The sequence below is a fragment of the Corticium candelabrum genome, chromosome 12 (genome assembly GCF_963422355.1).
Source record: "Corticium candelabrum chromosome 12, ooCorCand1.1, whole genome shotgun sequence".
Classification (NCBI taxonomy): Eukaryota; Metazoa; Porifera; class Homoscleromorpha; order Homosclerophorida; family Plakinidae; genus Corticium; species Corticium candelabrum.
In genome coordinates, this window is record NC_085096.1 from 2,895,483 (window position 1) to 2,906,598 (window position 11,116).

The following is an 11,116-nucleotide window of genomic DNA, read 5'->3' on the forward strand; positions in this document are numbered from 1 at the left end:
AACTTCCAACTCACTCAGTCCATATATTTCCAAAACCGCGTACAAACAGCCTCCACGCGGATCTGTCTAAGGAAAGGTTTTCACATACTCTACAAGATCTTGTCCAAATATCTTAACAACGTTGGCTTCATCAAGAAAATGTAACAGAACACTGATCAGTGATCCATTAGTTGCTTTCTTGTCCAAACTGTTTGCCCACGTCTCCAACACCGCACGAGATTTAGTGAAATAATGTTTATACTGCTTTCTAATCTCTTCTGTCTTTGAAACGGTAAACAACAATGGATCTAGCATGGCAGCACATCTCTCCCAATTGCAGCTCACTAAGGTCGCCGCCAAAACTAGATTTTCTCGTTTCACTTTGCTCTGTCGTCTTATTAGTAATGCAGTCTCTATAAATAAAAGGCATTTAGTCAAAAAGTACACTCAAACCTCTCTAATCCGGACCTCCAAGATCCGGACACCTCCTAGCGTCGTACGAGACCCTTTGAGCGCCGTCGTGTCATCCGGGAACCGGGCACGCCGGCGCTAGGGGGTCTGCTAAGAGACTAACACCTCCCTAGACCGGATACTTTTGCTAGCGCATATTATGTCTTGGGGCTCCGAGAACAAGCTATTTGGCAAGAAACTCCCTGTAAAAACACACAATTCCTACGTCTGTCTTAACTATCACGTGCTAGTGAGTAGGAGAGCTCGTATGTAACGTATGTAACTGCAAAGTACACATGTACATTACAGTGCAGTACTAGTGTGCATTGTAGACTAGACTACACGCATACTGTATGTAGACCTGATATGACATTCACCAAACTTCACATTAGAATGGTCTGAGATTCCACGGGTATAACGCGCGTTAGCTATCGCTATCTTTCGGACATTTCTAGAATCCGGACAACGCCTGGTCCCATACTGTCCGGATTAGGAAGGTTTGAGTGTACACCCTTATCTTGTCAAACAAAACAAAGACCTAAACAGTGACAATCAACCAACTAAAGCAGAGAGTGGACTAAACGCTTGAATGCAAGATGCGGTATTGACAAATGCATATTAAACGCATATTCAGACAAAATACAAGTCATCACAACATCTGACCTGCTGCGACCTCTCCTTGTTTCTAAAGAACAAACAAGTGGCATTTACAATGTTCGGTCTTGTGCTGTAGTCCAGCTAGTAATTAGAAGTCACCTACATGTACGAATTTCCTCATAACAGCTGCCACATCATTTCGATCAATAGCAGTAAGTCGTTGAATTAGTTTGCCAACCGTTGCGCATGCTGACTTGCACATCCATTTTCTCAAAACATAGAGTGTGGGACTTGAAGTTAGTCGAATCTGCTTCATCATTTCTTCATTTAATGATCGTTCATCAAGCAAGTCGGACCACAAACTTCTCCAGTCGTCACATATTATGTCATCTTCTTTATCCATGACTTCAGCTACCATTTGAAGGCCTTCATGAATGTGAGTGTTATCCATAAGATGAGAAATGGGAGTGCTCGATGGTACTATATAAATCAGACCAATGTGCCCATACATTAGCCACAACAAGGGCAACATCACTATGACAAGTCAAGTCATAGCTTAGTTAGATACAGCAAAAGGGCACTGACCTAGATTCTTCTGCTGCTTAAAATGTGCTAAGTCTGTATTGGATGCTACATACAGATTAGAGTTCCCAAGGGCAGCAAACTGAAATCCAAAAGAAGATGTAAAAGGAATGGCTATTGAGTCTTATTGATTAAAACTGACCGTGCTGTTTCTGCTGCTATTAGCAACATCGCTATTTACGATCACAAAAGGCACTGGACATATTAGGCTTCTGATTCCGTGCAGCATAGTTATAATCTCTAGGTATTAAGAACAATATACCAAACACAAATATGAGCACTATAATAATTCACCTTTGAAGTCTAGCCTGCATTCGGGTTGTTTATCCCAGCAACGTACAATAAGTTGAATATATCCTTCTATATTTTCATCATCTGTTAGTGAAGGTCTCTCACCAGACAGAACATTGGCTCGTATAACGGCAGGAAGAACATCAGCTAGAAACAGCAAGAACGTCAACACAGAGTAAAATATTGACAATACAGCAAACATTGGATATAATAACTTTGAGTTTACCAACACTTCACACTTGATTTCTTTACCCATTGCCTAATAACCTCGACAGGTTGTTATATATCCAATGTTAACCGTAAACAAACAATAAATGTACAACCATAGAGTGATTTCATTTCTTTGAGCTGCCAAAGAACAATTGCATATCTATAATGTAACAGTTAGTACTGTAGTCCTCACAAACAGTCATTCATATAGATATTACGAGTAAACATCGATTTTCATTTCCTTCTCCTTCTTAACTGATTGATTAAATAACTCAGGTGCAGTAAACGCTAGTGTTCCTTTCACGCTGCTTGTTGTTTGTGATGAAATTTCTCGTACTCTTGCTAAACCAAAATCAATAATCTGCAAAATCATAGTTTGAGACATGACTTTAATGAATTAGTTTAATATAAACTAAATCACATCTCACTTTGCAGCTATAGTTGCAACACACCAACACATTCGTTGTCTTCAAGTCTCTGTGAATAATCGGTGTTGCCAGACTGTGTAAATATTCCATTCCTTTGGCAATTGCTACAGCCATATGGATGCGACAGTCCCATTGCTTGATGGCTGGATGATCGTCTACTCCCGACAGCAACATGTCTTCCAAATTTCCATACTCTAGGTACTCCATAACAATCGCATAATGACCAGGCTCGATGCACAAGCCCAAGAAACGAACAATATACGGGCAATCACCGAGGCTGTGCAATATATTCGCCTCCCGAATAAGATCCTCCTCTTCACTGACAAGCAGAAACCGCACACATAGAGACTGTGTCCTGTCCCTTTACTAAACTATGTCTACCTTTTGTGCAGTTGTTGCAGCGTAGAAAGAACTTTAATCGCCGCCAGTTCGCTTGAGTTCTCCAACCGACATCGGTAAACGACACCGAACCCTCCAGAACCGACCATGTCGGCCTCCTCGTTGTAAGCGATGTCCTGCCGTCTAAATATCCTCGTCTGACAGCTCGAGCTCGAGCTGACGTCGACCTCGTGTTCGTCATCCATTTTGTTGTAATTCCCGGATAAATAGACTAAATAGCGGAATAAGAATGCTTGCTTGGATCACGGTCTCTGCATGGCAGCGTGCATATTCTCTCTAGCGCATTCTACCTTGATCTGCTGTTTCTACACCCTTATTTCTGGATGCACACTAGCTTGTTAGGCTTTCTCTGTGCATCAGTTTCGTATGTCTGCTGTTTCTACAGTTTCTCTAGGGCTGTTCTCTTTGTCGTTTTCTTCTACTGCGAGCATCAGCCTAATATTATTTTTTATCATACCAGCGCTAGATACGATGACATCACATCCTCTTCCATCCGTCTACTTGTCCAAAACGTGCTCCTACCAAAAATGCAAAAGGCAGCAAAACAGAACGATATTGCCTACTTTTACTGCAAAGCCATTATATATTTTGCAATAAGTTACGTATATCTAATTATTTTGCATCTAGACAGTAATTGATTGTGCCACATATGATGATACCTCCATATATGTTATTATATGGCATTGCCCCTGCCTTTGGCAGAAGAACAAGTGGAGGTAAAAGTGCAAAATTAGCTGAAACCGAATGGTACAGCCAGAAAGGAGAAGAAGCAGGAATAGCAACGGAATTTGGAACTGAAGAGAAAGTTACAGGTGTTTCATAAGATGAAGCTTGCAAGTAATGTGAATGTGCATGCAAGGCAGTATAATCTGGTGGTCTTAAAGCTAAACACAAACTCAACATTCAACAACTTATGTCTGACAATATTGTCGTTTAACATGCAGCGCCGGATCCAGGAATTTTTGAAAGAGGGGTTCACCTTTAGCAGTTATTTATAGCATTACTAATTTTCTTTTTTCTAATGAAATTATATGAAATTATTAAACCACGCCTATTGGAAAAGAGGGGTTTGCAAACCCTTAAACCCCAGACTTGGCGTCTGTAGACTTTGGAGATGTCGCGAGCGATGTATTCCACACAGCTATGGATTACATGATACATAGTTTGCATACATAATCCGTGTATCTAGAGAATAAATGCACCTGCTACTATGCGTGCTGCAACTGTAGTACACTGTTTCTATGCGTACGGTCTTCTTCAACAAAAACGCTACAGAATAAAAGGCGCAACTAAATTATTCAGTAGCAAATTACTATTAATTACTGCCATGAAAACACGCAATCATTGTATCCCATAATTCTTCGAGAATGGCAGCTATCAATCAACTGAAATTTCAAACAGAAAAGATGTTTTACAAAACATAAACTCTGCTAGTTATTAGTTAAGTTAATTAAATTAATGTATTCGCTTCAATTAAATTCTGAAAAAGTATCGTTCAGTACTCGCGCCAAGTCACTCGCATCAACAGTAAAGGTGATGCCCACCTCTTGGGGGCTTCCGGGAACCAGGAAACATGTCTATTGGTACGTCACAGTCCACTGCCGCACATCATAGAACAAATTACTTAATTTACAGCTGCATGGTCCGGTGTTATCAAGATTAACTAAATTACTTCGAGTTTCAGGCTTTGCCCTTGATAATTAGACTTTGACTTCGCCTCGGCTTATAGTTCTCAAGAAGCCCTCAGACTCTCGGCAATTAATCTTGATAACACCTCCCAACCATAACATTATTTAATTATACCATGCACAATCTGCAACCACTATATAGATTCTTACAGTGCTCGTATTTTGCGTTGTTCCACAGCCGATGTAATTTATTAGCCAGTCTACCGAAATTATCCGCTGCAGTGAAGGAAACAAAATTGGAATGCAGTATGTCCTCTATAACGTTCCTGTTTAGTTCGTCAATCTCCTGAATTAACTTGATGTCGCTCAACGACATGCGATGCGACAAAGAACCAACTCGATTATGGAACGCAAGCTACAGAAAAGACAACAATCAAACTATTTCAGAAAAAGTTTCTATTAATATTAATGAAAGTGCATAAAGAGTTCTTTGTGAGCTGTAAAGAGATATAATTATTACGAATAGACAAAACCCTTTACAACAAAACGATAGACTGGGCTTAATTAAATTTATCAAACTCACTTTATATAGCTGGTTGTTATACGTCTCCATGCATCGCTGGTTGTACTTACCGTATCCACCCGTTCGTATTTTCTCTCAGGGATAACTTTGTCATTTACAACTTCATGTTCTTCACTCTTGCAGCAAATAAAACAGGAAAATTGCGTGATATGTCTTCGTATAAAATTCAGAAAGTGCATACCAGCCTGTCACATATTTGAGAAACCGTTGGTCGATCTTTCGGTGAGCGACTTGTACATCGCATGATCAAGTCGTGGCTACCAAAGTAAAACAGGCAATAGTAAATTTGTTAGATAATTGACTTGCATGCTTTAATTGCCATATCCTTCCTGTTATATTTTTCACATCTATTCTGTCATCTTGTTTCTCTGACTTGTCTCACGTCAACGCATGCGCCCGCTATATATATATATATATATATATATATATATATATATATGTGCTGCAATTTTCTGCTCTAAACTAAATGATTTTCTGACCTTCTCTTCTACTTACAAGAGGTAGACTTGTCTACTAATTATCTACTTTCCGTCTACCCCAACCGTTAGCTTCCATCCCTCGTCCTTCCGCTTCCCCCCGCTCGTCCTTCCGCTTCCCCCCGCTCGCCCATCTGCCCTTAGCCTTCGATTCCTCAACAGCATGCACCTCGTTTTGCATGCTTGCATCCCGAACAGACTCTCTGCTCGTCTCTAAACTATAAGGTATAATCATAACTAACATTGGTGCTATGCAATCTCTTGGTCTCAGCAAGCGCAATCCTTTTTTCAGTCCTGGGAGCATATCTCGATTACGCACGCCGCCGTAAGGCATTTTTGCCATAGAAAATATCTCCCAAAGAAGAACTCCGAAACTCCTGCAGACGTAGAAAACCATGAAATAGTCATTGTCGTTGCTACAATGAAATGTTATGTCCCATTGACACTGACCAGACATCAGTCTTGTGATCAAAGATGGAATCTTCCAGAGATTCGATAGACATCCATTTGACAGGTAAACGAGCTTCCTTATCAGAAGCGACTCTGTAGTATTCAGATTCACAGACATCTCTATTAAATCACACAAACAAACAAAACCAATTGAAAAAGTTTGGGGCAAACTGCAATTAATTAAGGCGTTAATTATTATTAATTACTTTGGTTTGTTCCCAAACACGCGCAAGTTTAATGATATACATATGGTACAAGACTGCTACACTCTTTCAGTATACAGATTTAAAAATTTGTAACTTGACGCGAAATAGAATTTGGCTGACAAGTGTACCTCGACAATCCAAAGTCAGTTAGCTTGCAAAGTAGATGTCCGGACATTTCCTCGTGGACAAGAACGTTGCGTGCTGCCACATCTCTGTGCACAAACCTACGAAAACGCAAGATTATAAAATACAAAAATAAATAGAAAATAGGAAAACTAAAGATACAATTTCTCAACGAGGAGATATTCGAGTCCGTACGCAGTTTGTATAGCGCACTGCAGTTTCCTTTCAAGAGACCACTCTTGTGATGCAAGTCTGTCTTCCTTCATCAGCGTTTTTAAGTCTCCCTTGTTCATATACTCCGACAAAATCATGAACGGCTCGCGCCTGTAGTTTTAAAACGCAAATAAAAGTTAAGTAAAGATCATAACTCGATCGACAAGAATTACGATATGTTCACTGCAACAAGTCTTGTGACGTTCCCGTGATGAAATTGAGACATTATTTCTGCTTCCTGAAGAAAGTCTATTATCTCTTTTGCTTGCCGTGTTCTTCCTTCTTGATCTAAACATACCAATACCATTGTTTCACTCACTATTTTGACATTAGTTCTCTATTTGTAGCCATAAGTTGTTTGGATATTCATTTAGTTTAGATCGAATTCTTAGTAGCCGAGTCATGCATGCAGACGTTACTTATACACGTATGCACAGTGGCGTGTCCTTATAGGCATGAACTATATAGAGACCAACAGTTTGATATTTAAGCTAAATAAGCCGCTACAATAAGCATAAATGTAAACGATCCACACACTCGTTTATGTGCAGGAAAGCAATAGAAACGAAAATCCATAATTAGATTTCGTCAGGGTCAAAGAAGTGGACAATGACGCAACAGTTTTCTCCAAACACAAAATTGACTCTCTTTCACAGAAGAGCCAAGTGCCCCCAGTTCTTTATCTAAATCCGTGACTGGCAAAGCAATTAGCAGCTGAAAATTTACTTTGCAGATAATATACACACGAGCACACACACACACACACACACACACACACACACACACACAGAAACAGACACACGCACGCACACACACACACACACACACACACACACACACACACACAATGGGCAAATGTTAAGCCCTTCACGTCGTTCGCCATCGACAGTTGCTCTCCCTGCTTTTAGAGACAGAGCCTCCGTGCGCTACGTTGAGGCTTAGGACCAACGCTACAATCCACATGCATGCATGGAGCTTGGCGGGAGTCATCCAGGGGCACCGACTATGGCGCAGTTCTGAGACTGAACGCCAAGGCCCACACCCGTCTGCTGCATGATGTTACTGTCGAGCCAGTGGTCATGTCCAATCTCAAGACAATGACAATGCATCTACTCATTTATACACCTGAGTCGAGAGAAGCAATTGTGTGTAAGCTTCTTGGCTAACAAAATTATGCCATAGCTTGACATCACTGTGACTTGAACTTGCAACCCTGCAAGGTCCAGGCTGTTTCCATTCTCCAAATGCACTCTTAATTAACCAAATGAGCTACAGCACCACACAAACACGCACGCACACACACACACACACACGCACGCACATACAATTCTACACCTTTCAACAGTTTGACTGCACACATGTAATTCCTTTCGGTTACTTGGCTCTTTCCTGGCAGATCATTTGCTGTAGCAAGCCATACCTAGTTGAAAGGATAAAACCATTAAAACAATAGAATATATCTAATCAAACGAGAGCACATCTACCTCTCCAAATGCGCCTTCTCCGATTATCTTCTTCAAGCTAACTTTGCGTGGATCTATGTCCCAATCACGTAGCGTTGCCTTCAAGTCTTGAAGAGCTTTTGCGTTCTGATCAGGAGGTCTTCCGCTAGCTAGAAACAGTAAAACCTGAAGCGATTAAATCCAACACGTTACATGCATTTACCATGCTGGCCTGATGCTTGCTCCTACAGTGTACAAAAACCGCAGTTATTGACAAAAATACAACGGCTGAGAGCTAATAGTACAAGCTACATATGTCGCTAAATTAAATTTTCAGTTTACGTTTTGCAATAAGTTTAATAACTTTGGATAAAAACAGTAATTTGTTGTGAAAAATATGTGCACATACTCCCAAATATGGAGCTTTTCCTGGTAGAAAAACGGGTGGCTGTAAAACTGGAACATAACCTGAACCTGGAGAGTAAGCGAAAACTGGAGGATACCCTGAAAAAGGAGGGTAAGCTGAATAGGCAGTGTAGACTGGATCTGCCGAATATAGTGAATATGCGTAAGCTGGATCTGCGGAGTAATTTGAAGCTGCTTGATACTCTGAACTGTCCATGTTAAGAGAGTGAGCAGAGAGCAAGCCAGGAACAGCTCGGGTTTGAGGTCTCACAACTAAAATACAAATTTAACTTTTAGCAACAAACGTCTAACAACAAAATCTTAAATCCTAACCCGGTCTTGGAGGCACGCTGGGTCTCTGTACTCGAGTAGTCACTACTGGTGGCCTGAATTCATTGGCATATCATTGTTAGTCAGGTTGATTGGTGGTCATAATTGGAGTTGGAGTCACATGACAGTGAGAAAGACATAATACACAAAACAAACCATTTGCAATCACAACACAAAAGAGACACACAGAGAAATATAATCTAAAGCTTAGTCACTAACTTTCTAATTTCTTCGTAAAGCTCATAATGCTCATCAGGCTGCAAAAGAAGCAGTTGACATATGCATCACTTAAACACAAATGTTTCCTTACCAGACAGGTAAGGCATTCGTAAGTGTCGGTATCAGAAACCTAATAAAACAAAGATTAATGGTTACATACAAGTGTTAGTCAATGGCGCGTGGATGTAAACAAATTCACTCTTTGATACCAGAGATATTGTTAACTTAATTGATGCTTGGTGTCTATCGACAGTACGTGTTGATCATGGACACGTTTCATGTCAATTATCTTAAGTTTGTGGTCAATGTCAAAATCGTCGTTTGACATCGCCCATGGATATATTGTAATGTAGTGTATGGTCACGTGATACTTCAGTAATGTATTTAGCCTGCAGCGCTATAATAGTTCATTCTTGATACCCCCCACTTGCGCGTGCCAAAGACATTACATTGGTGACAGGATGGACAATTGTGTACCTACAGCCTTTGGAGGTTATGATGACTTGCTGGTATTTCTGGATCGCGTTATTGTCTGGTCACAGTTGAAGGGTTTTTGGGAGAAAAGAAGGCTCTCGCCCTAGCATCACGATTGGAAGGGGCTGCATTTGATAACTACCGACGCCTGTTGGTGGACGACAAAACAAGTTTTGACGCAATCGTCAGTTCGCTAAAACGTGAGTTTCTACGTGGCGGAGCAGATCGCATGCAGGCAGTCACTGACCTACGACGACGAAAATGGGCTGTTACTGCAGAATCTGTTGGTGCGTTTGGTCATGATGTTCAACGACTTGTTCGTTTATCTTACCCTAGTTTTGACGTGGATTCGGTAACTACAGTGGCTCGAGACGCGTTTTTGGAAGGGTTGCCGCATGAGTTCCAAGTTCAGCTTCGTTTGAGTGGAGATACAGCTTTAAAATCAGTGGCAGAATTAAGTGAAGAAGTACATCGTTTACAAATAGCAGGTATCGGTGAGAGAAAACCAAGCGGGACAATGCCGGCACTTTCACGTGATTTCAGTCAATCGTCCGGTTCCAGTCATTTGCCAACCGGCGAAGATACACGATGTCATAATTGCCGATCATTAACATTTGACAGGTCGGCGGATGCCGATGGCGTTGGTCATGTCAGTGCGGTTGATTCGGCTTCCGGTAGCCGACAGAAGTCTGTTTGGGGTCGCGGTCGCGGTCGACGACGGAAAGACTTTGGAATGCAGAAAACATCTGGCCGATTTTGTTTCATCTGTGGCGATCCTAACCATATTCGTCCCAATTGTCCTCATTTGCACGATTGTCATCGGTGTTTACGTCCAGGACATGTAGCCCGTAATTGCACGGCACAGGCTCCAGTACATCGAGGTAGCGGTAAGCAAAGTCACGTTACAAACCTGACAACTAATGTACATGGTTTCATAATAGTAACAGCTATAAGTGGTAAAGAGAAATGCCCTTTCCTCGTTAACACGGGAGCTGATGTAAGTTTAATAGGCTATGATGTCGTTGAGGGAAACAAGTTGGCAATGACACGGCAGGTCGCCCGCCAACCGGTAATGGTCGATGGCACGATACTTATTTGTGAAGGTATGGTGAATGAATTTATCCAGCTAGGATCTCGTGGTATTCGTGCCTCCTTTTACGTGGTTAAAGGAATTCCTTATGGGATATTGGGAACCGATGTGTTGTCGTCTCTAGCGGTACAGATTGATGTGGCCAATAAGAAATTGTGTATTGACGGAGATGAAGTACCAAGTTTCGAGAAGGTTGACACCATTCAACAATCTGTTCAGCTGGTAAAATTTGGGCGAGTATTTGCACCGGTCCACATGACGATTCCTCCAGGACAAGAAATGACTATATGGGGTCAAGTTCGTTCTGCCATACCAACGGAATGGACAGGTATTATTGAGGTAACAGAAGATTTGTGCGAAAGATCTGGTTTGTTGGGTTGCGATACGATTGCAGTTGAAGGTAATCAAAAGAGGGTTCCTGTCAGAGTTTGCAATTTGACGTCTTCCCCTATAGCAGTGTATAAGGAACAAAATATTGCAGAATTTTCGGAAGCAGCCGTTGTTAATAATCAGAATGGAATTAAACGTGGTAAATCTCCAG

The 11,116-nt window shown here is 41.3% G+C and overlaps 2 protein-coding genes across 2 annotated transcripts; both read right to left on the reverse strand.

The window, feature by feature from the left end:
- Positions 1-9: 9 nt before the first annotated feature.
- Positions 10-3,340, reverse strand: LOC134187783 (receptor-interacting serine/threonine-protein kinase 2-like). Its single transcript, XM_062655935.1, has 10 exons — positions 2,919-3,340; positions 2,538-2,856; positions 2,328-2,470; positions 2,223-2,269; positions 1,903-2,046; positions 1,751-1,848; positions 1,612-1,690; positions 1,190-1,506; positions 1,093-1,114; positions 10-392 (listed from the first exon to the last, which is right to left on the reverse strand). Exons 1-10 carry the CDS (start codon positions 3,119-3,121, stop codon positions 67-69), a joined length of 1,698 nt encoding a protein of 565 aa, XP_062511919.1. The 5' UTR covers positions 3,122-3,340; the 3' UTR covers positions 10-66.
- Positions 3,341-4,038: 698 nt separating this feature from the next.
- Positions 4,039-9,143, reverse strand: LOC134187902 (fibroblast growth factor receptor-like). The gene is made up of 15 exons (XM_062656075.1): positions 9,103-9,143; positions 8,796-9,049; positions 8,467-8,735; positions 8,281-8,302; positions 8,100-8,227; positions 7,951-8,035; positions 6,789-6,903; positions 6,565-6,726; positions 6,408-6,503; positions 6,074-6,193; positions 5,866-6,000; positions 5,329-5,404; positions 5,198-5,263; positions 4,775-4,979; positions 4,039-4,321 (listed from the first exon to the last, which is right to left on the reverse strand). Exons 3-15 carry the CDS (start codon positions 8,677-8,679, stop codon positions 4,314-4,316), a joined length of 1,431 nt encoding a protein of 476 aa, XP_062512059.1. The 5' UTR covers positions 8,680-8,735; positions 8,796-9,049; positions 9,103-9,143; the 3' UTR covers positions 4,039-4,313.
- Positions 9,144-11,116: the final 1,973 nt, after the last annotated feature.

What these genes read in the sequence shown, in the direction of transcription:
- LOC134187783 (XM_062655935.1), bottom strand. Translation starts at nt 3,121, where the DNA reads ATGGATGACGAACACGAGGTCGACGTCAGCTCGAGCTCGAGCTGTCAG. An exon ending in ATGCAGGCTAGACTTCAAAG is followed by an intron (nt 1,849 to 1,902) that starts GTGAATTATTAT and finishes CTTAATACCTAG; the next exon opens with AGATTATAACTATGCTGCAC. An exon ending in TTATGAGGAAATTCGTACAT is followed by an intron (nt 1,115 to 1,189) that starts GTAGGTGACTTC and finishes TTTGTTCTTTAG; the next exon opens with AAACAAGGAGAGGTCGCAGC.
- LOC134187902 (XM_062656075.1), bottom strand. Translation starts at nt 8,679, where the DNA reads ATGGACAGTTCAGAGTATCAAGCAGCTTCAAATTACTCCGCAGATCCA. An exon ending in ACTGACTTTGGATTGTCGAG is followed by an intron (nt 6,194 to 6,407) that starts GTACACTTGTCA and finishes GTGATTTAATAG; the next exon opens with AGATGTCTGTGAATCTGAAT. An exon ending in AGAGATTGCATAGCACCAAT is followed by an intron (nt 5,405 to 5,865) that starts GTTAGTTATGAT and finishes TTACTTTGGTAG; the next exon opens with CCACGACTTGATCATGCGAT.